The sequence below is a fragment of the Symphalangus syndactylus genome, chromosome 17 (assembly GCF_028878055.3).
Source record: "Symphalangus syndactylus isolate Jambi chromosome 17, NHGRI_mSymSyn1-v2.1_pri, whole genome shotgun sequence".
In the NCBI taxonomy this organism is placed as follows: Eukaryota; Metazoa; Chordata; class Mammalia; order Primates; family Hylobatidae; genus Symphalangus; species Symphalangus syndactylus.
Window position 1 is genome coordinate 97095547 of NC_072439.2, and position 20862 is coordinate 97116408.

A 20862-nucleotide genomic window follows, 5' to 3' on the forward strand; every position below is an offset into this window, starting at 1 on the left:
TTTTCGACAAAGGTGCCAAGAACATACAACAGGGAAAGGGCAGTCTGTTCAGTAAATAAAGCTCAGACAACTCCAATGCAGAAGAACGAAACTAGAGCCCTATCTCTTGCCATATGTAAATATCAAATCAAAGTGGATTAAAGACTTTAAGACCTCAAATTATGAAACTACTAAAAGAAAACATTGGGGAAATTCTGCAGGACATTGGACTGGGTAAAAATTTCTTAATACCCTACAAAAGCACAGGCAACCAAGGCAAAAGTGGACAAATGGAATCACATCAAGTTAAAAACCTTCTGCACAGCAAAGGAAACAATAAAGTGAAGAGACAATCCACAGAACAGGAGAAAATATTTGCAACCTATCCCTCTAACAAGGAATTTATAACAAGAATATTATAAAGGGCTCAAATAACTAGGAAAAAATCTAATAATCTAATTAAAAATGGGCAAAAGATCTGAATAGACGTTTCTCAAAAGACATACAAATGGCCAACAGGCATATGAAAAGGCACCCAACATCAATGATCATCAGCGAAACGCAAATCAAAACTACAATGAGATTATTTCACGCCAGTTAAAATGGCTTTTATCCAAGGCTGGGTGCAGTGGCTCATGCCTGTAATCCCAGCACTTCGGGAGGCCGAGGCAGATGGATCTCCTGAGGTTAGCTGGGCGTGGTGGTGGGCACCTGTAATCCCAGCTACTCAGGAGGCTGAGGCAGGAGAATAACTTGAACACTGGAGATGGAAGTTGCAGTAAACTGATACCCCATCACTCTACTTCAGCCTGAGTGACAGAGCAAGACTCTGTCTCAAATAAATAAATAAAATAATTAATTAAAGGTTTTTATCCAAAAGACAAGCAATAACAAATGTTAGTTAGGATGTGGAGAAAAGGGAACCCTTGCACAATGTTGGTGCAAACAACTGCTCTCAAACAGTGGTTCTCAAATGTTAGAATACATCAGAAACACCTGGAAGGCTTGTTCAAACACAGATTGCTAGCTCCCAGACTTATAGTTTCTAATTCAGCAGATCTGGGGTGGGCTCTGAGAATCTACAGTTCTAACGAGTTCCCAGATGGTGCTGATGCAGCTGGTCCAGGGGCCACTCATTAAGCATCAGTTATCTCAAACTTTACTAGTGGATCTCAAACTTTACTGCCTGTCAGGATCACCTGGGGAGATTTTTTCAATTATATGCTACACTTCAAATGACACAAATAAAACTCTGGGGGAATGCGGATTAGTTGACTATTGTCAAGCTTCCTAACACTGAGTCCTGGCACATAGATCAGGTATTGAAAGGCAACCTATATATATGACCACCATCAATTCCTCCCATCCCTGCAGGTGCATGCCACTCTCCCACTCACACCGTAGAGCTGATTTTCCTTACCCTGAATCTGGGGTGGCTCTGAGTCTTGCTTTGATCAAAAGAATGCAGAAGGGATGCTATGTGACTTGTAGGCGCAGGCTTTATGGGACCATGTACCCACGGATTTCACATTCTTGAAGGCCAACTATCACATTAAGAAGTCTGACTAGCCTGCTGGGGAGAGAGGCCAAATGTAGAGAGAGAAGTCTAGAAGATGAGAGACTCCAAAGGGTGAAAGAAGCTCAGCCAACACCAGTCATTCCAGCCACTCTAGCTAAGGTAGCAGACATGCTGAATCTTTTAGCCACAGTCGAGCCACCCAGCCAGCACCAACTAGAGCAGAAGTAAGCTGATCCCTCCAAGCCCCGCTTGGTGGTTGTTTTCAGTCACAAAGTTTTGGGGCCGTTGTTAAACAAAGTTACTGACAAGATGTTGGTAGCCGTATTTAAGATATTGATGTTTATGTTTTTATAGTGATTTTTAAAGCTGTAAACTACTTGGTATAATTCAGAAATCTACAACTGCTAAAATTACATTTTGGTACTATTTGTATGCCTGTCTGATAACTCTCTGGTTTTTTGTTTGTTTCTGTTTCTGAGACCAAGTCTCGCTCTGTCACCCAGGCTGGAGTGCAGTAGCTCAATCTCAGTTCACTGCAACCTTCACCTCCCAGATTCAAGTGATTCTTCTGCCTCAGCCTCCCAAGTAGCTGGGATTACAGGCATGCACCACTACGCCTGGCTAATTTTTGTATTTTTAATAGAGACGGGGTTTCACCATGTTGGCCAGACTGGTCTCGAACTCCTGACCTCAAATGATCCACCCATCTCTGCCTCCCATAGTGCTGAGATTACAGGTATTATCCCAGCCACTGTCTGTTAAATTTCTGAATGCAGTAATTACTACTTTGCCAAAGCTATATTAATTCTTCCTCCTGCATTCCCATTTGAATCATCCAAAACTATATTTTTATCACAATTTATGTGTTATCATTTCATGTTATTTTTCACATTTTTCCTACTAATCATGAAATTATACATAGTTGTTTCCATAGCATCGTCATTTAGTATTACAGATTCTTATTAGAATATAATTGTTTTTGGTATTTTTCAGCTGTTACTTCTTCATTTTTATTTATCATTGGCTTTTGGTGTTAATTAGCTAAAGTGTGACGATGAAATTTCATTTATAGTAACTCCTAACCATAAAAAACATTTCTAAAGAAGAAATCAGCCGAGCATAGTGGCTCACGCCTGTAATCCCAGCACTTTGAGAGGTCGAGGCAGGTGGATCACCTGAGGTCAGGAGTTCAAGACCAGCCTGGCCAACATGGCGAAACCCCATCTCTACTAAAAATACAAAAATTAGCTGGGCATGGCGGTGGGCGCCTGTAGTCCCAGCTACTTGGGAGGCTGAGGCCAGAGAATCACTTGAACCTGGGAGGCGGAGGTTGCAGTGAGCTGAGATCGCACCACTCCACCCCAGCCTGGGCAACAAGAGCGGAACTACGTCTCAAAAACAAACAAAAAAAAAAGAGGAAGAAATTGAGTATACATAATTAAAACATTTTAAATAAATTGTAGGCCTTTAGAGATTCAAAAACATTTTTTAAAATCTGATTTTCTGATCATACGTAATATTTATGGCATTGACTAAAATGAATTATTGTTTTGTTTACTAAATGCTTAATTTTTTATTTAGCTTTTATTTTAGGTTCAGGGGTACATGTGCAGGTTATACAGGTAAACTCTTACCATGGGGGTTTGATGTACAGATTATTTCATCACCCAGGTAACAAGCCTAGTACTTGATAAGTTATTTTTTTCTGATCATCTCCCTCCTTCCACCCTCCACCCTCAAGGGCTTCAGGGACAGTTATTCCCCTCTTTGTGTCCACATGTTCTCATTATTTAGTTCTCACTTACAAGTGAGAACATGTGGTATTTGGTTTTCTGTTCCTATGTTAGTTTGGATAATGGCGTCCAGCTCCATCCATGTTCCTACAGGACATGATCTCATTTTTATGGCTGCACAGTATTCCACAGTATATACGTATCACATTTTCTTTATCGAATCTGTCATTAATGGGCATTTAGGTTGAGTCTATGTTTTTGCTATTGTGAACAGTGCTGCAACGAACACTCGTGTGCATGTGTCTCTATGGTAGAATGATTTTCATTCCTCTGGGTATATACCTTGTAATGGGACTGCTGGGTCGAATGGTAGTTCTGCTTTTCGCTCTTTGAGAAATCGCCACACTGCTTTCCACAATGGTTGAACCAATTTACACTTCCATCAGCAGTGTATAAGCAAGCCTTCCCTTTTCTCCACAACCTTGGCAGCATCTGTTTTTTACTTTTTATTAATACCTATTCTGACTGGTGTGAGATGGAATCTCATTGTGGTTTTGAGTTGCATTTCTCTAATTATTAGTGATACTCAACATTTCTTCATATGCTTCTTGGCTGTGTATGTCTTCTTTTGAAGTGTCTGTTCATGTCCTCTGCCCACTGTTTAATTGGGTTGTTTTTTGCTTGTTAATTTGTTTAAGTTCCTTACAGATTCTGGATATTAGAGCATTGTCGGATGAGTAGTTTGCAAATATTTTCTCCCACTGCAGGTTGTCTGTTTATTCTGTTGACAGTTTCTTTTGCTGTGCAGAAGCTCTTTAAGGTCCCAGTTGTCAATTTTTGCTTTTGTTGCAAGTGCTTTTGGCATCTTTGCCATGAAATCTTTGCCAGGGCCTATGTCATGGATGGTATTTCCTAGATTTTCTTCCAGGGTTTTTACAGTTTTGGGTTTTACACTCGAGTCTTTAATCCATCTTGAGTTGATTTTTGTATACAGTATAAGGAAGGGGTCCAGTTTCAATCTTCTGCACATGGCTAGCCAGTTATCTCAGCACCATTTACTGAATAGGGAAGTCCTTTCCCTCATTACTTGTTTCTGTCAGCTTTGTTGAAGATCAGATGGTTGCAGGTGTGCGGCTTTATTTCTGGACTCTCTTCTCTGTTCCACTGGTCTATGTGTCTGTTTCTGTTCCAGTACCACGCTATTTTGGTTACTGTGGCCCTGCAGCATAGTTTGAAGTCTGGGCCAGGTGTGGTGACTCACACCTGTAATCCAACACTTTGGGAGGCCAAGGCGGGGGATCACTTGAGGTTAGGAGTTCAAGACCAGCCTGGGCAACATGGCAAAACCCCGTCTCTACTAAAAATACAAAAAATTAGCCAGGTATGGTGGTGGGCACCTGTAATCCCAGCTACCTGGGAGGCTGAGGCAGGAGAATCACTTGAACCCGGGAGGTGGAGGTTGCAGTGAGCCAAGCTTGTGCCACTGCACTCCAGTCTGGGCAGCTAGAGTGAAACTCTGTCTCAAAAAATAAAAAAAAAAAATAGTTTGAAGTCTGGAATGTGATGCCTCCAGCTCTATTTATTCTTTTTGCTTAGGATTACTTTGGCTATTCGAACACTTTTTTGGTTCCATATGAATTTTTTAAAAGTTTGTTTCTAGTTGTGTGAAGACTATCATTGATAGTTTGATGGGAATAGCACTGAATCTGTAAATTCCTTTGGGCTGTATGGCCATTTTAACAGTATTGGTTCTATCTATCCATGAGCATTTAACATCTTTCCATTTGTGCCATCTCTGATTTCTTTGAGCAATGTTTTGTAATCCTCATTATAGAGATCTTTCACCTCCTTGGTTAGCTGTGTTCCTAGGTATTTTATTCTTTTTGCGGCAACTGTGATCAGGATTGTGTTCCTGAATTGGCTCTCGGGTTGGATGTTGTTGGTGTACAGAAATGCTACTAATTTTTGCATGTTGATTATGTGTCCCGAAACTTTGCTGAAGTTGTTTATCAGCTGAAGGAGTTTTGGGGCTGAAACTACAGGGTTTTCTAGATATAGCATCACGTCATCTGCAAACAGTGATGGTTTGACTTCCTCTCTTCCTATTTGGATGCCCTTTATTTCCTTCTCTTATCTGACTGCTCTGGCCAGGACTTCCAATACTATGTTGAATAGGAGTGGTGGGAGAGGGCATCCTTGTCTTATGCTGGTTTTCAAGGGGAATGCTCCCAAAATTCTTTTTATTTTTGAGACAGTCTTCCTCTGTCGCCCAAGCTGGAGTGCAGTGGTGTGATCTTGGCTCACTGCAACCTCCACCTCCCGGGCTCAAGCAGTTCTCATGTCTCAGCCTCCCAAGTAGCTGGTTATATAGGTAATACAGGCACAAACCACGAAGCCCAGCTAATTTTTGTATTTTTAGTAGAGATGGGGTTTTGGCATGGCCAGGCTGGTCTCAAACTCTTGGCCCCAAGTGATCTGCCTGCCTCGGCCTCCCAAACTGCTGAGATTACAGGCATGAGCCAGTATGCCCAGCCCAAAATTCTTAATTTTATAATCTTTCAATAAAATTTACATTGAAACATTTTAAGAATGCAGAATTACATTCATACAGAAAGATTTGCACACTAAACCTCTGCAAACACAAAATAAGAAACAAAGTTATTTTACGAGATTAGTTACAATAATATCAGATCAAGAAGCTAACTACGAGGTTACTCAATTAAGAGCAACAGCCAGAATGCTGCATACAATTGCAGAACTGTAAAATATACCAGCCTACAGGAAAAAAATGTCAAGAACTTTGTTAATTTCCAAAGCAGCACAAGAAACAGAAAAGGTGCCACATTTCAATAAGAGAATAACATTTTATGGCATGCCAGCTAAACACATGCATAATGACTAATCCTACTCTATCAAAAAGTTTTCATTGCTGAGTGATGCTTCTGCACATTAGTAACTGTGCTCAAGCTAATAGCAGAAAAAAATATCTGAGGTTGGACACAGTGATTCATGCCTCTGATCTTAGCACTTGGGAGTCCCAGAGAGGATCACTTTAGCCCAAGAGCTCAATAGCAACCTGGGCAACATAATGAGACCCTGTCTCTACAAAAAAAAAAAAAAAAAAAAAGCCAGACACAATAGCTCACACCTTCTAATCCCAGTACTCTGGGAGGCTGAGGCAAGAATATCACTTGAGCTCAGGAGTTCAAGACCAGCCTAGGCAACACAGCAAGACCCTCGCTCTACAAAAAAAAGTTAGCCAGGCATGGTGGTACACCTGTAGTCCCACTACTTGGAAGGCTGAGGCAGAAGGATCACTTGAGCCCAGGAGGTCGAGGCTGCAGTGAGCTATGATCATACCACTGTACTCCAGCCTTAGTGACAGAGCAAAACTCTGTCTCAAAACAAAATAAATAAACTTTGAATATAGTATCTTGGAAGAGCACTGACTGTTTTGCAAACTACCTAAAGAAATGCCTGATGATAAATGGCATGAACCCGGGAGGCGGAGCTTGCGGTGAGCCGAGATGGCACCACTGCACTCCAGCCTGGGCAACAGAGTGAGACTCCGTCTCAGAAAAAAAAAAAAAAGCCTAATGATAAAAGTAAAAATGCTAAAGAAAAACTGTGAAACAAAAAAGATATTATGGAAACACTGTAATTTTGCATACTGATAGTGTAGCTAACAATGACTACAAGATGTAAACTTACATTAAGAATTTATTTGGAGCCAGGTGCAGTGGCTCACATCTGTAATCCCAGCACTTGGTGATGTCTGAGGATTGCTTGAGCCCAGAAGTTCATTTAAAAATAAAAATAAAAAATTTATTTGGAAAACTCTGATGATCTAGTAAAACATTTCACAGAGGATCTTTCATATATAAAAGTATGCATGTAGACATGATACATATTAATTCCAAATTAAATGTTATCAAAATGATAAATCTAAGACTAAACATTAAGTATCATCAAAGAAACACTATGAGAATATCATTATCTTCTATTTCATACAAAAGTGCACTGACTTCCAGAGAACAAATTTTGCTAAAATTTATGAATTAAAAGAAGTAGAATTCAAACAGCTTGGGAGGAATAATTCTCAACTTGCAGATTTGTTTAACACTAGTTATTGACTTTAAAAAATGGTTTTACTAACTGGCACCCTGCTATCTGATTAACTTGTATGAAGCAGTCCTTAAAATTTTTGACAATTCACATATACTGCCAGGGACGGTGGCTCACACCTGTAATCCCAATACTTTGGGAGGCCGAGGCGGGTGGATCATTTGAGGTCAGGAGTTGGAAACCAGCCTGGTCAACATAGTGAAAGCCCATCTCTACTAAAAGTACAAAAATTAGCCAGGTGGTGGACACCTATAATCCCAGCTACTCAGGAGGCTAAGGCAGGAGAACTGCTTGAGCCCAAGAGGCAGACGTTGCAGTGAACAGAGATCACGCCATTGCACTCCAGGGCGACAGAGCAAGACTCTGTCTCAAAAAAACATATACTGACAAACTTTATGGATTTAGAATGTGGAAACATGAGGCTGAAAATGAGTCACTAAGTGAGTCACTGCTATCATCTGAATTCAAAAAGAGAATTGTTAAAAGTAGGCAGAAGGGGGAAGAGGTAGAGCAACTTTTGTGTAAACCTGCAGAAAGGCTTCATTATTTTATTCAAAATCCATCCAGGTCAGGCACTGTCATCCCAGCATTTTGAGAGGCCAAGATGGGTGGATTACTTGAGGTCCGGAGTTCGAGACCAGCCTGGCCAACTTGGTGAAACCCCCGTCTCTACTAAAAATAAAAAATAAAAGATAAAATTAGCCACGCGTGGTGGCAAGCGCCTGTAATCTCACCTACTAGGGAGGCTGAGGCACAAGAATCACTTGAACCCGGGAGGCGGAGGTTGCAGTGAGCCGAGATGACACCACTGCACTCCAGCCTGGGGGCTGAGTGAGACTCCATCTAAAAAACAAAAAATCCAATTTATCCCAGAAAATATAAGCATTACTTGTGCCAATCAGAGAAAAAGAAGAGCACTTCCATTTTATGAATGATTGCCTCTTTGAAATACAACTTAAGAAGATGAAATTATTTAAGTTCTAATTACATGTGCGAGAGGAGCTCCTGAGAGTCAGGGGAAAAGGGCAACAAATATTCCCCTGCCTTTTGCTAATATGCCTATATAGGCAGTTTCTCGTCATTAACAATGACCAATAATTTGAAAGGATCATCAATTTTAAATCTTGACCAGGAATCGCTTGAAAATATTTCATGCAGAAGACCTTTTTTTTTTCTTTTCTTTTCTTTTTTGAGACGGAGTCTCACTCTGTCACCCAGGCTGGAGTGCAGTGGCGCCATCTCGGCTCACTACAAGCTTCACCTCCCGGGGTCATGCCATTCTCCTGTCTCAGCCTCCCACAGAAGACCTTTTTTTAAAGTTAAGTTTTTTGAAGCAAGTTCAACCTTATTTTTTAAAACATCTGGACCAGACGTGGTGGCTCACTCATATAATCCCAGCACTTTGGGAGGCCAAGGCGGGCAGATCACCTGAGGTCAGGAGTTAGAGACCAGCTTGGCCAGCATGGTAAAACCCCATCTCTACTAAAAATACAAAAATTAGCTGGGCCTGGAAGCAGGCACCTGTAATCCCAGCTACTTGGGAAGCTGAGGCAGGAGAATCGCTTGAACCCGGGAGGCAGAGGTTGCAGTGAGCTAAGACTGCACCACTGCACTCCAGCCTGGATGACAGAGTAAGACTCTGTCTCAAAAAATAAAAAATAAATAAGTAAAAATAAAATATCTGGACATGTTATACACATTCAATACATAGTATCTTCCCTAATACTGTGTTTTCTAAAAATATAATTCCATTAAAAAGAACTTTAAAATTTTTTCACCCAGATAGGTGCCCTTATCTCCCCATGAAGTTTTCTCCAGTGTTCCATACAAACATGACTATCATTTTCAATCTGTGCCATGAGATGAGATGAGTTGGGAAACACTGAAACTACCCTGTTCTCACTGCCTAAAACCATTTGTTGAGTGACTAAGTGTACAGCTCTAAATTGAAAAATCAAATGTACAAAAAAAAAAAAAAATACTGGCCAGGCACAGTGGCTCATACCTGTAATCCCAGCACTTTGGGAAGCCAAGGCAGGATGATCACTTCAGCCCAGGAGTTTGAGACCAGCCTGGATAACATAGCAAGAACCCATCTTGACAAAAAAATGAAAAATTAGCTGAGCATGGTGGTGCATGCCTGTGGTCCCAGCTACTCTGAAGGCTGAGGCTCCTAGGAGAATCACTTAAGCCCAGGAATTCAAGGCTGCAGTGAGTTATGATCACACGACTGCCTGGGCAACAGAGCAAGACCCTGTCTCAAAAATGATTGACAGACAGACAGACAGACAGATAGATAGCAAAGAGTCATACATGTTCATAGAATTTATGTAGCAAACCAACTTTAAAGCTGCATTCAGCAAAGATAATAATCAAATAAATATTCCAAGTTCCTTATACCAACAGCAAATTAGAATCCAAAAGTGTCATCAATGGAGTCACCAAAATCTCTTAAATTCTAGGAAAATAAGCCACTCTTTAAACCAATTCTAATATCTAGTAGAATGTAGCATACATGACCTGCTCTGAAAAAGTCATGTGTGTTCACATCTTATAAAAACATATGCATTAAGGCCAAGCGCAGTGGCTCACACCTGTAATCCTAGCACTTTGGAAGGACAAGGTGGGCCGATCACTTGAGGTCAGGAGTTCGACACCAGCCTGGCCAACATGGTGAAACCCCAACTCTACTGAAAATATAAACGCTAGCCGGGTGTGGTGGTGGGCGCCTGTAATCCCAGCTACTCGGGAGGCGGATGCACAAGAATCGCTTGAACCTGGGAGGTGGAGGCTGCAGTGAGCCAAGATCACGCCACTGCACTCCAGCCTGGGCAACAGAGCAAGACTCCATCTCCAAAAAGATATATATATATATTGCGATAAAACAAAAGAATTTTAAACATAATACTCCTGAGGAAAGAGAATCACTTGAACCTGGAAGGTGGAGGTTGCAGTCAGCCAAGATCACACTACTGCACTCCAGCCTGGGAGAGACAGCGAGACTCCATTTCACAAAAACAACAACAGCAACAACATATGAGTTAAAGAGAAACCTAGGATATTCTCATTCTAAAAGGAATAAGAAGAGTTCTATCCATTTTTACAGATAAATAAATAAATTACATGATAATCTAAATGATGTATTTTATTAAATGACTGGACAATCTGACTTCAACATATGTTTAATCTTTACTTGACTAATAACACAAATGGTTTTATTATTTTCAAACATTTATTTAAGCCCACAAAGTTGGTAAATGACACCTCTGGAATATCCAGACTTTTATCCTTACACAAACTGATATACCAAAGCCCAACTGTTATGAGCTCTGCTACAGAATCTAATGCAGGTTACACTATTTGTTATCTTTCAGCAGTTTTTCTTAATCATCCTTTATATTGGGATGCTATGTAATTAGAATTCCAGAGAATGCTACAAAAATAAAGCATTTTATATAACTGGGCTTCTCCTACATTTTAACAAATGGCTCTGAGACCAAATTTCAATCTAATGATAAATGCCTCATGATTTTATAAATGTTTAATAATGGAAAGTCATCTAGTAAATCCCCTTCATTTCACAGAGGAGGAATGCACATCTTTTTTTGGAGACAAGGTCTCGCTTGTCGCTCAGGCTGGAGTGCAGTCGTGCAATCACAGCTCACTGTGGCTTCAATTTCCCAGGCTCAAGTGATCCACACACCTCAGCCTCCTGAGTAGCTGGAACTACAGGCATGAGCCACCATACCCAGCTAATTTTTCTCTTTCTTGTAGAGACGGAGTTTCGCCCTGTTGCCCAGGCTGGTCTCTAATTCCAGGGCTCAAGCAATCAAACTACCTGAGCCTCCTAAAGGGCTGAGATTACAGGTATGAGCCACCGCGCCCAGCCTACGGAGGAGGAATGTGAATCTCAGAAAAATTAAATGACTTCCCTAAAATGAGAATGATGTAACTACCGGGAGTAGAACCGTAAACGAGGTAAGTGTTATCCCTAGCCATAGTCTAATTAAAGTGAAGTATAACAGGGCTATGATGAGGGAAGAACTTTTGCCACAAATATAGGAATTCTAGTTCAAGTGACACAAGTCATTCCTACTGAAAAAAATTTAAAGTGTTGGTTACAAAACAACAAAAAGGCCAGATAGAATAGATGGTATATTAACTATAAAAAGAAGAAAATTAAAAGAAAGTAAACCAAGGACTCACAATTTCATTTTTATATCTATTAAAAGGAAAATTTCTGAGATGCTGTCACAATAAGGGAATAAAATACACACTGGAGTTCTGGGTATAGTGTCAGACAAAAACTTCTTCATGTATAGAAACATGTATGTAAACACAAGCTGACCAACATACAGCCTTCAGACCTCCAGACAGACGGACAAAGAGTGGTTTTTTTCTTAGTATACAAATTATCTTTTTAAAGCAACATGAGTTTTACAGTCAACAGAGTATGAGGTTTCTCAAGTATAAGGAATAGTAAAAAAAAAGAGGGAGGGAGGGAGGAAGGGAGGGGGACGAAGGGAGGGAGGAAGGAGAGAGAAAGAAAAGTGAGAAAAGTGGAATCTGCATAGGTTTCAGGAATGTAGGGGCACATTAAGAGTACTAGTATTAAAAAGACCAATCTCAGCTGGGTGCAGTGGCTGATGCCTGTAATCCCAGCACTTTGGGAGGCCAAGGCAGGCGGATCACGAGGTCAAGAGATCGAGACCATCCTGGCCAACATGTTGAAACCCCGTCTCTACTAAAAATACAAAAAATTAGCTGGGTGTGGTGGCGGGCGCCTGTAGTCCCAGCTACTCCAGAGGCTGAGGCAGGAGAATCCCTTGAACCCAGGAGGCAGAGGTTGCGGTAAGCCAAGATTGCGCCGCTGCACTCCAGCCTGGCAACAGAGCGAGACTCCGTCTCAAAACAAAAAACAAAACAAAAAACCAATCTCTATTCCTCCAAAGGAAATAATACATATATACCTTGCTTCAAGGCCAGGTGCGGTGGCTCATGCCTGTAATCCCAACACTTTGGAAGGCCAAGGTGAGTGGATCACTTTAGGCCAGGAGTTTGAGACCAGCCTAGCCAACATGCCAAAATCCTGTCTCTACTAAAAATACAAAAATTAGCCGGGCATGGTAGTGCATGCCTATAGCCCCAGCAACTTGGGAGGCTGGGGCACGAGAATCACCTGAACCCGGGAGGCGGAGGCTGCAGTGAGCCACGATTGCACCACTGCACTCCAGCCTGGGAGACAGAGCCAGACTCTGTCTCAAAAAAAAAAAAAAAAAAAAATTATTTGCCGAAAGTTTATCTTAATCATAACTTTTCACGTTTAAAACCATAACTAAGAGCAAGGTATTATTATATAAAGAAATAGTATAAGATTTACTGCTTTAAAGGAGAGGAATATTTCAAAGGATAATAAATTATAGAGAAAACATTTAGTCTATTATGTCAATTTAAAGTCAATCATTTATATAAAAAAAAACTTCCTTATTAAATTACATTTGGTTTAAAGAGAAATCAAATATACCAAACACTGTCATCTAAATTCAACAGAAGGCAAAAAGAAAACTATTATGTGGTCAAATTGGTGTCAAATACTAGAGCTAAAACCATAAAACTCTTAGAAGAAAACATAAGGGTAAATCTTTATGATCTTGAATTTGGCAATGGATTCCCTAACACATAACACCAAAAGCACAAACAACAAAAGACAAAATAGATAAACTGAACTTCAGACTTGATCAAAACTAAAATCTTTTGTGTGTCAAAGGATATTTTCAAGAAAGTAAAAAAGAAAACCTACAAAATGAGAAAAAATATTTGTATAACATATACTGATAAGGGTTTAATATCCAAACTATGTAAAACAAGTGTAAGTCAACAACAACAACAACAAAAGCCCAATTAAATAACTGACAAAGGGACTGGGTGCAGTGGCTCACACCTGTAATCCCAGTGCTTTGGAGGCTGAGGCGGGAGGACGGCTTGAGCCCAGGAGTTCAAGACTAGCCTGGGCAAAAGAACAAGACCTCATCTCTACCAAAAAAAAAAAAAAAAACCAAACAAACAAACAAACAAACAAAAATTAGCCTGGCATGGTGGCACATAACTGTAGTCCTAGCCAATTGGGAGGCTACAGTAAGAGGATCACTTAAGCCTAGGAGTTCTAGGCTGTAGTGAGGTATGACTGTGTCACTGCACTCCAGTCTGGGTGACAGAGTGAGACCCTATCTCTAAATAAATAAAGGACTTCAACAGACAACAATGGTAACAATGATAGAAGATACACAAAAAACCAGTAAGCACATAAAAGAGGCTCAACTGCATGAGTCATTAGGGAAATGCAAATCAAAATTACAATGAGATACCACTTCACACCTACTAGGATGGTTATAATTTTTTTTAAAAAATTGACAATAACAAGTGTTGATAACGATGTGGAGAACTTGGAACACTCAAACACTGCTGGTGGAAATGTGAAATGGTACAGTCTCTGTAGAAAACAGTTTGGCAGTTCCTCAAAAAGTTAAACATAGAATTACCATATGACCCAGTAATTCTACACCTAGGTACACGCCCAAAAGAACTGAAAACAGGCACTCAAGCAGATACTCGTACATGTCAATATTGGCATAGCTAAAATTTGAACTATAATTAAAATAAACATTGTCATATTACTTCATCCTAAATAGGCTAACCAACAAAAAAAATTAAAATCAAATTAAGAACCCAAAACGAGCAGATTTTATGAAGATTATAAGTATTGATATTCTTATTACAGATAGCGGCTAATAAATTTTAAAGCACTGATTAAATAATTATACAACAGCCATATCAGTTAAGCTTTTTAAAAAATATAAGAAACATATAGCTTACAAGCTGCCATATTTGCAGTAAACTTTTGCAAACTTTGTAAAGGAATTTTGTGACATTCCCAAAGTAATATATATCTCTCATTCTTGAAGGATAAATGCCCACAAATCTTAAACACACATATAAACAGTTCAAAGAATATAACACTCTTTAACATTGGTAATTGTTTAGATAAAGGGGATATATTGGTAAGTATCTAAAAAGAAATAGCTACATTTAAAATGACTTTTACTTCCTTATTCTTAAATACATGCTTAAAAATTTTACAAAGCCACAACTTAAAGGGAAAAAATTTAACTTTTGGGTGTATGTCCTTCAATGATATTAAGTTCACTATATTAGAATGGAAAATAATATTCTTATTCTTTCACACGCATGCGTGCGCACACACACTCACAAATACACACACAGTGTACATTTTAGATACACCCAACTAAAAAGTTGACGACCAATCAAAGCCATGTAATTCCCTTTTAGTCATTTCATAAAATATTGTGACTCATGAAAAATACTAAAATGTTAATATGGTCATAGTAACACCTACTTACTGACACTTACTGTGTGAAAATTTATCATTTCTTGAAGACTGTCAGAAAACTTGGTCAAACTTGTCTACGAGAAAAAAAGGAAAAGAAAACCAAATCATTTATGAGCCACTTAAATATGTAACAAAAATGTGACCTCAGAATTTCTGACAGAAGATCAAGTTACACTGTAAACAGTAACATTTATTTCCAAGGACAATCTCACTACCTCATGGGTACACTCTGCAGAGGTCACGTCTACACGTGGTAACAAATAAAACCCTAAAAATGTGAAAGAATTAATATTGCCCCTTCATTGGTATTATGCTAACAATAGAAATGGCAAATATAAACCTAAGGTAAAATTGTTTTGCGTGTATCAAGATGGCCCACGTAGGCATCTAGAATCAAACCATCATCAAACTATACCCATTTCTTCACCAGTTATTATTTCTCATGAAAGAAATATAACACCACATAGTATATACCAAGGGATCTAAGCTAACTCAGCATAAGCTGGCTAATCAGAACTTATACAGCCCCCCATACATAGAGTTAGATGCTGTACTTAGGTTAATGCACTCTGCGTGCCCCTATAAGCAGCTACTAGTAGGCATGATCTTGATCTTCCTGCTCAGGCCCTCTGACAGGTGCTTCAGCTCACCTAGCAGCAAGTAAACTTAGTAAACTAACCAAAACAATGAGAAACTAGGTGAGAAGAGCCATGCTAGGTAATGCACAATGCAAATCAACCATCAACTTCTCTTAGAAAACAGAATTATACAAGACAGCACCAAGGGGTGACCACTTTTCTACTTCTAATTTTAAGTATCACCATAACTATAAATAAGGTAGATGAACGCACAATTCTTTAATGTCTTACTGCTTTTTTTTTTCATTTTTAACTTTAATTTTAGTAATACTAACCTCAACTACAGCATCATTACTAGAATACTGAGCCAGGTCTCGAATCCCATTCATGAACTGTTTATTTGCAACACAAAAGGCTTTTCCAGTATCAATCATTGCAATACAAAGTTTCACAAGCTGAAAAAGAAAAAAAAAAATTCATCAGGTTGAAGATAGTTTTACAAATTACTTAGTTGAATAAGTGTTGGCAGTAACTATATAAGGTGACCTAGTTAAGTTCAATTTGTTTCATCAATAAACTCAAAACAGACCAATTGAAAAGTATTCTTTTTTCCTTTGGCTTATAAAGTAAATTCATAGCAGAGTTGTACCAAAAAAGTTGACCTTTTAGGATCCAGAGGCTGTGTGATAACAACAACAAAAGTACGTTGGAGGAAAGGTAAAGTAAACTGGTATGATAGCTTAGTGATCATTTCAATATTAGTCTATCAACGCAGATGGCTAAAGTGATTAATCAACCATGTACTCAAAAAAAAAAAATGTCTCTAATACCTATTGTTCCAGGCATTGTCTAAGCCTTAGTACTGGGCTCTTCTCTTTCTTTCATCTTTCTCTTTCTCTCTCTCCCTTCCTTCTTCTTTTCATTCCCTTTATCCCTCCATCTCCCTGTTCTTCCATTCCTTCCTTCCTTCTTTCTCTCCTTTCTTTCAGACACAGAACATTTTCTTTTACCAAAATCATGGGTAAATGTCAAATATTAAAAAACAGATAAAAGTGAAACTGTTCTAGACAAAGGAGAGAAAAGTACTGAGGGGATGGAAAGGGGGGGTCACCAAGAAGAGGAAAAAGAGCCAAGAAAAACTTTAGAAAAACTCCTGAAGGATCTCAAGAGTATAAATTAAAACTGCTGCCCTAAGACCTAGGGGAACAGAAAATGAAAACATCATCTCTGCTCTCAAAAACTCTAATTCTATAATTCTAACAAGTAGATAAATTCTATAGAGCACAAACACAACTACTATGACAAAACTATGCATGGAAAAAAAAAAAAAAAAAAGGAAGACCATTTAACCAGGGCTGTGGGGACCAGGGAAGGATTCCTAGAAAAGGCAACAGAAGATATTGCTATACTGTTAAGGGCTTTTGATTTATCAATGTGCATCCAAGAGGGGAGGTATATAATATGTAGCATTTCCCAAAAATATTTGACCACGGAATTCTTGTTAGAGGAAGCATTATTATATGACCAATGTTCCACAAAACCCACTGTGAGAAATGCTGGCACAGATGTCTTTTTAAATCATTTGCTATTTACAATATAAAATAAAATGTCTTGCCAGAAAAACTGATTCTAAAGTTCATATGGAGTAACCACTATGCAAGATGAGCAAAAAAAAATTTGAAGAACAGTAATAAGGTAGGAATATTAGTACTATATGATATTAAAATATATTACAGAAAGATAGTAAAGTCTGGTAGTAAATGCAAATGGACAAACTGATCAATGTAAGAGAATACACAGTCAAAAAAACAGATACAAACATGCCATATTTGATTAAAGTAATACTCCAGCCAGTGGGGGAAAAGTTATCTGATAAATGATATTAGGGACACTGGACAGTCATCTGAAGGGGATAAAAAAAGAAATTAAATTGTATTACAGACTCCCAAGTTAATTACAGATAAGGATTTAAACATAAAAACAGAATCAGAAATCAAAGAGAAAACAGAAGGTATTTTTTTTTTCAATAATCTCAAAGTGGGAAGTCTGAGAAGGATGCGAAGCTCAAATACTGTGCAAGAAAAAAAGACCAATCCAATTACATAATAAGACATCTCTATAAGGAAAAAACAAACACAGTCAAAAGAAACAACATAGGAAAACAATATTAAGACAAATCACAAAGGACAAGTTTCCTTACCATAAAAAAGGGTATATAAATCATTTTGAAAATCCAACTATTTACTAGAAAAAATGGGTAACATACATGCAGAGATAATCACCCCCCTACAAGAAATACATGTGTCTTAAACCCATGAAAAGATATTCATTCTCGCTATAATAAAAGAAATGGAAATTACTATTTTTTTTTTTTTTTTTTAATAACAGCAAAGATCAAAAAGTTTGATAACATGCTGTTTTAAAGAGGGCAGGTATGGGGAAATAGTCACTCTCATGCATTGTTGGTAGGGGTGTAAATTGGTACAATATCTACAGAAGGCAGTTTAGCAAGAGCTATCAAAATTTAAAACGTACCTTCTAACTTCGCAATTTCACTTTTTAAAATGTATTCTACAACTATATTTTACAGATAGGCCATGTGACACATGTAAAGTTATTCACTGCAGTCACAGTAAAATACTGGTAGCAAGCTAAGCGTCTGTCAGTGGACAGCTAGATAAATAAATTATGATATATCCATGCAAGGTAATACAATTCAACCATTTTTTAAAATGAGACAGCTCTATAATAACAAATAACATCCATGATATATTAAAAGAAAAATCAAAATGTAGAACAGTGTTAATATTTTTGTTGAAATGGGGAGTCATTTGTACTGAAAAGTACAAATACTTTCATATGCTTAGAAAATTTTGTGAAAAGGCCAGGCATGGTGGCTCACGCCTGTAATCCAAAAACTTTGGGAGGCCGAGGTGGGCAGATCACTTGAGGTCAGAAGTTCAAGACCAGCCTGGCCAACAGGCAAAACCCCATCTCTACTAAAAATACAAACATTAGCCAGGCATGGTGGTGTGCACCTGTAGTCCCAGCTAGTTGGGAGGCTGAGGCAGGAGAATTGCCTGAACCGGGGAAGCAGAGGTTGCAGTGAGCTGAGATCATCCCACTGTACTCCAACCTCAGTGACAGAATGAGGCTGTCTCAAAAAAAACGAAAATTGTGCAAGGGCATAAGAGAAACTAGTTCAGTGCATTCCTCTAGGAAAGAGATTAGAAAATGACTGATTTTCACTAGGTACACACTTTTTTACCTTCAAATTGTGTACTACATAGGTGGTATTATGCAACAAATTAAATTCAAAAATAATTAAAAGTTTCCATAAAAACAAAGAGAGACAGGTTAATAGTAAAACATTATGGCAAAAAATATAGGGTTCTCAGCTAAGTCTGCTTAGGTTCAACCTACTGTCATACTTAAACATCTAAGTGAGCCTGAGTGACCTTAACCTCAACAAACTTCGATTTCTTCTTCTGTATCACACATAACAATGGTACCAAACCATATATGATTACTGAAAAAAAAAGAGTAGGAGAATACACATAAAGATTCTTAGCACAGGCCAGTGGCTCACGCCTGTAAGCCCAACACTTTGGGAGGCCAAGATGGGAGGAATTCTTGAGGCCAGGCATTTGAGACCAGCCTGGTCAACAACTCTATCTCTGTCTTCAAAAAAAAAAAAGATTCTTAGCACAAACTTACTGGCACATGGTAATTATTCAATAGAGATTTGTGCTTCCTTGTCAGAGGGGGAGGTTTTCTTATTGTTGTTTGCTTTTGTTTTGTTTTACTAAGAAACAAACTTAGTAAAAAAAAAAAAAAAAAAATCTTTGTCTACTTAAGATAGAGGTGGCAGAGAAGGGAAAGGAGAGAGATGCCAAAGCAAAGTCCTGAGGAGGCAGGGGGCTTGGAACTGCATAGAAAAAGGGATACTTTTATCATTCAAAGAAGCAGAAAAACTAAATTGTAAGAACAGATTCTGTTAAACTTCTAGATTAGGAGCAAGAAATAAAGGCATTCCCACCAAGCAGAAGAAGAGACAAGGTCATCTGCTGAGAATGAAGAACAATGTGGCAAATCTTGAGGTCTTGAAGAGCCACTAACAGTAACAAGAAAGGAACCTGACTGCATTTGGGGGAAACTGCTTTATATCAAGAATTCCAGGAATGTGTAGCACCATCAGTTAGTTGGTTTCACCAAACAGTTGTGTAACTTCCCCTGTAGGGTTTTATAGGCCAAATATGGAACAAATAATATAGATGGTTAGACTTAAAACAGTGGAGAATTCTGCAAAGTAGGTATTATGGAAGGGACATGAAAGTCTCTGAAGAGAAATAATGATGTAATAAAATTAAGAGTACTCTGAAAGGGATCATAGCGGCATTATTTACAACAGCCAAAAAAGAGAAACAACTCAAATGTCCATCAACTGATGAATGGATAAACAAAATGAGGTACATCCATGCAATGATGCATTATCCAGCTATAAAAACAAAGGACTGATACATGCTACAACATGGATGAATCTTAAAAACATGCTAAGAGAAAGGAGCTAGTCACATAAGACCAAATATTGTATTATTCCATTTATTTGAAATGTTCAGAATAGGCAAATCCAGGGACAGAAAGTAGATGAGGTTGCCAGAAGATAGAGGGAGAGGAGAATTGGGAGTGACTGCTAATAGATACAGGGTTTCCTTTCGGGGTGAAAAATATTTTGGAATTAGATAGTGGTGATGGTTGTACAACACTGGGACTATACTAAAAACCATGAATTACACACTTTGAAACAGTGGATTTTATGTTAGGTTAATTTTATCTCAACTTTTTTTAATTATAAAAAAGAGGAATACATTGAAATGTATTTAAAAATTATCTGAGCAGCCATAAAAAAGAACGAGTTCATGTCCTTTGCAGAGACATGGACGAAGCTGGAAACCATCATTCTCAGCAAACTAACACAGGAACAGAAAACCAAACACCGCATGTTCTCACTCATAAGTAGGAGTTGAACAATGAGAAAACATGGACATGAGGAGGGGAACATCACACAACAGGGCCTGCTGGGGGCAGGGCAAGGGGAGGGAGAGCATTAGGAAAAATGCACGCGGGACTTAAAACCTAGATGAAGGGTTGATGGGTGTAGCAAACCACCACGGCACATGTATACCTGTGTTACAAACCTGCACATTCTGCACATGTATCCCAGAACTTACAGTAAAATTTAAAAAAAAAAAAAAAACAGTGATCTGGAATATCACAAGTGGATAGTGAAAGACCAGAGATAGGGCTGAAGAACAGAAGCAGTAATGAGGCTGAGAACTGGAAGGACTGGAGACTCAAGTCAGAAAGTAGGATATCAGCATTCCAGATTTCAAAGATTAGAACCCTGGGTGATGAGGCACAGAACATAGCCATGAAATAGCTATCAGAAGTAGAACAGAGGTCACTATCACAGGAGTTACAGAGAAAATGAAATCGTCATATAGCAGAACCACATATACG

General features: G+C 38.7%; 1 protein-coding gene across 5 annotated transcripts in view; it reads right to left on the bottom strand.

Annotated features, from left to right (window-relative positions):
* The window catches only part of ACAP2 (ArfGAP with coiled-coil, ankyrin repeat and PH domains 2), a 175459-nt gene that overhangs the window by 90120 nt on the left and 64477 nt on the right, over positions 1 to 20862 (bottom strand). For all 5 annotated transcript variants that reach the window (XM_063622164.1, XM_063622162.1, XM_063622161.1 and 2 more), the window contains 2 exons: positions 15678 to 15797; positions 14785 to 14838 (listed from right to left, as the gene is read on the bottom strand). In XM_063622164.1, coding sequence (XP_063478234.1) covers positions 14785 to 14838; positions 15678 to 15797 — 174 coding nt within the window. The remainder of the gene's footprint in view (positions 1 to 14784; positions 14839 to 15677; positions 15798 to 20862) is intronic.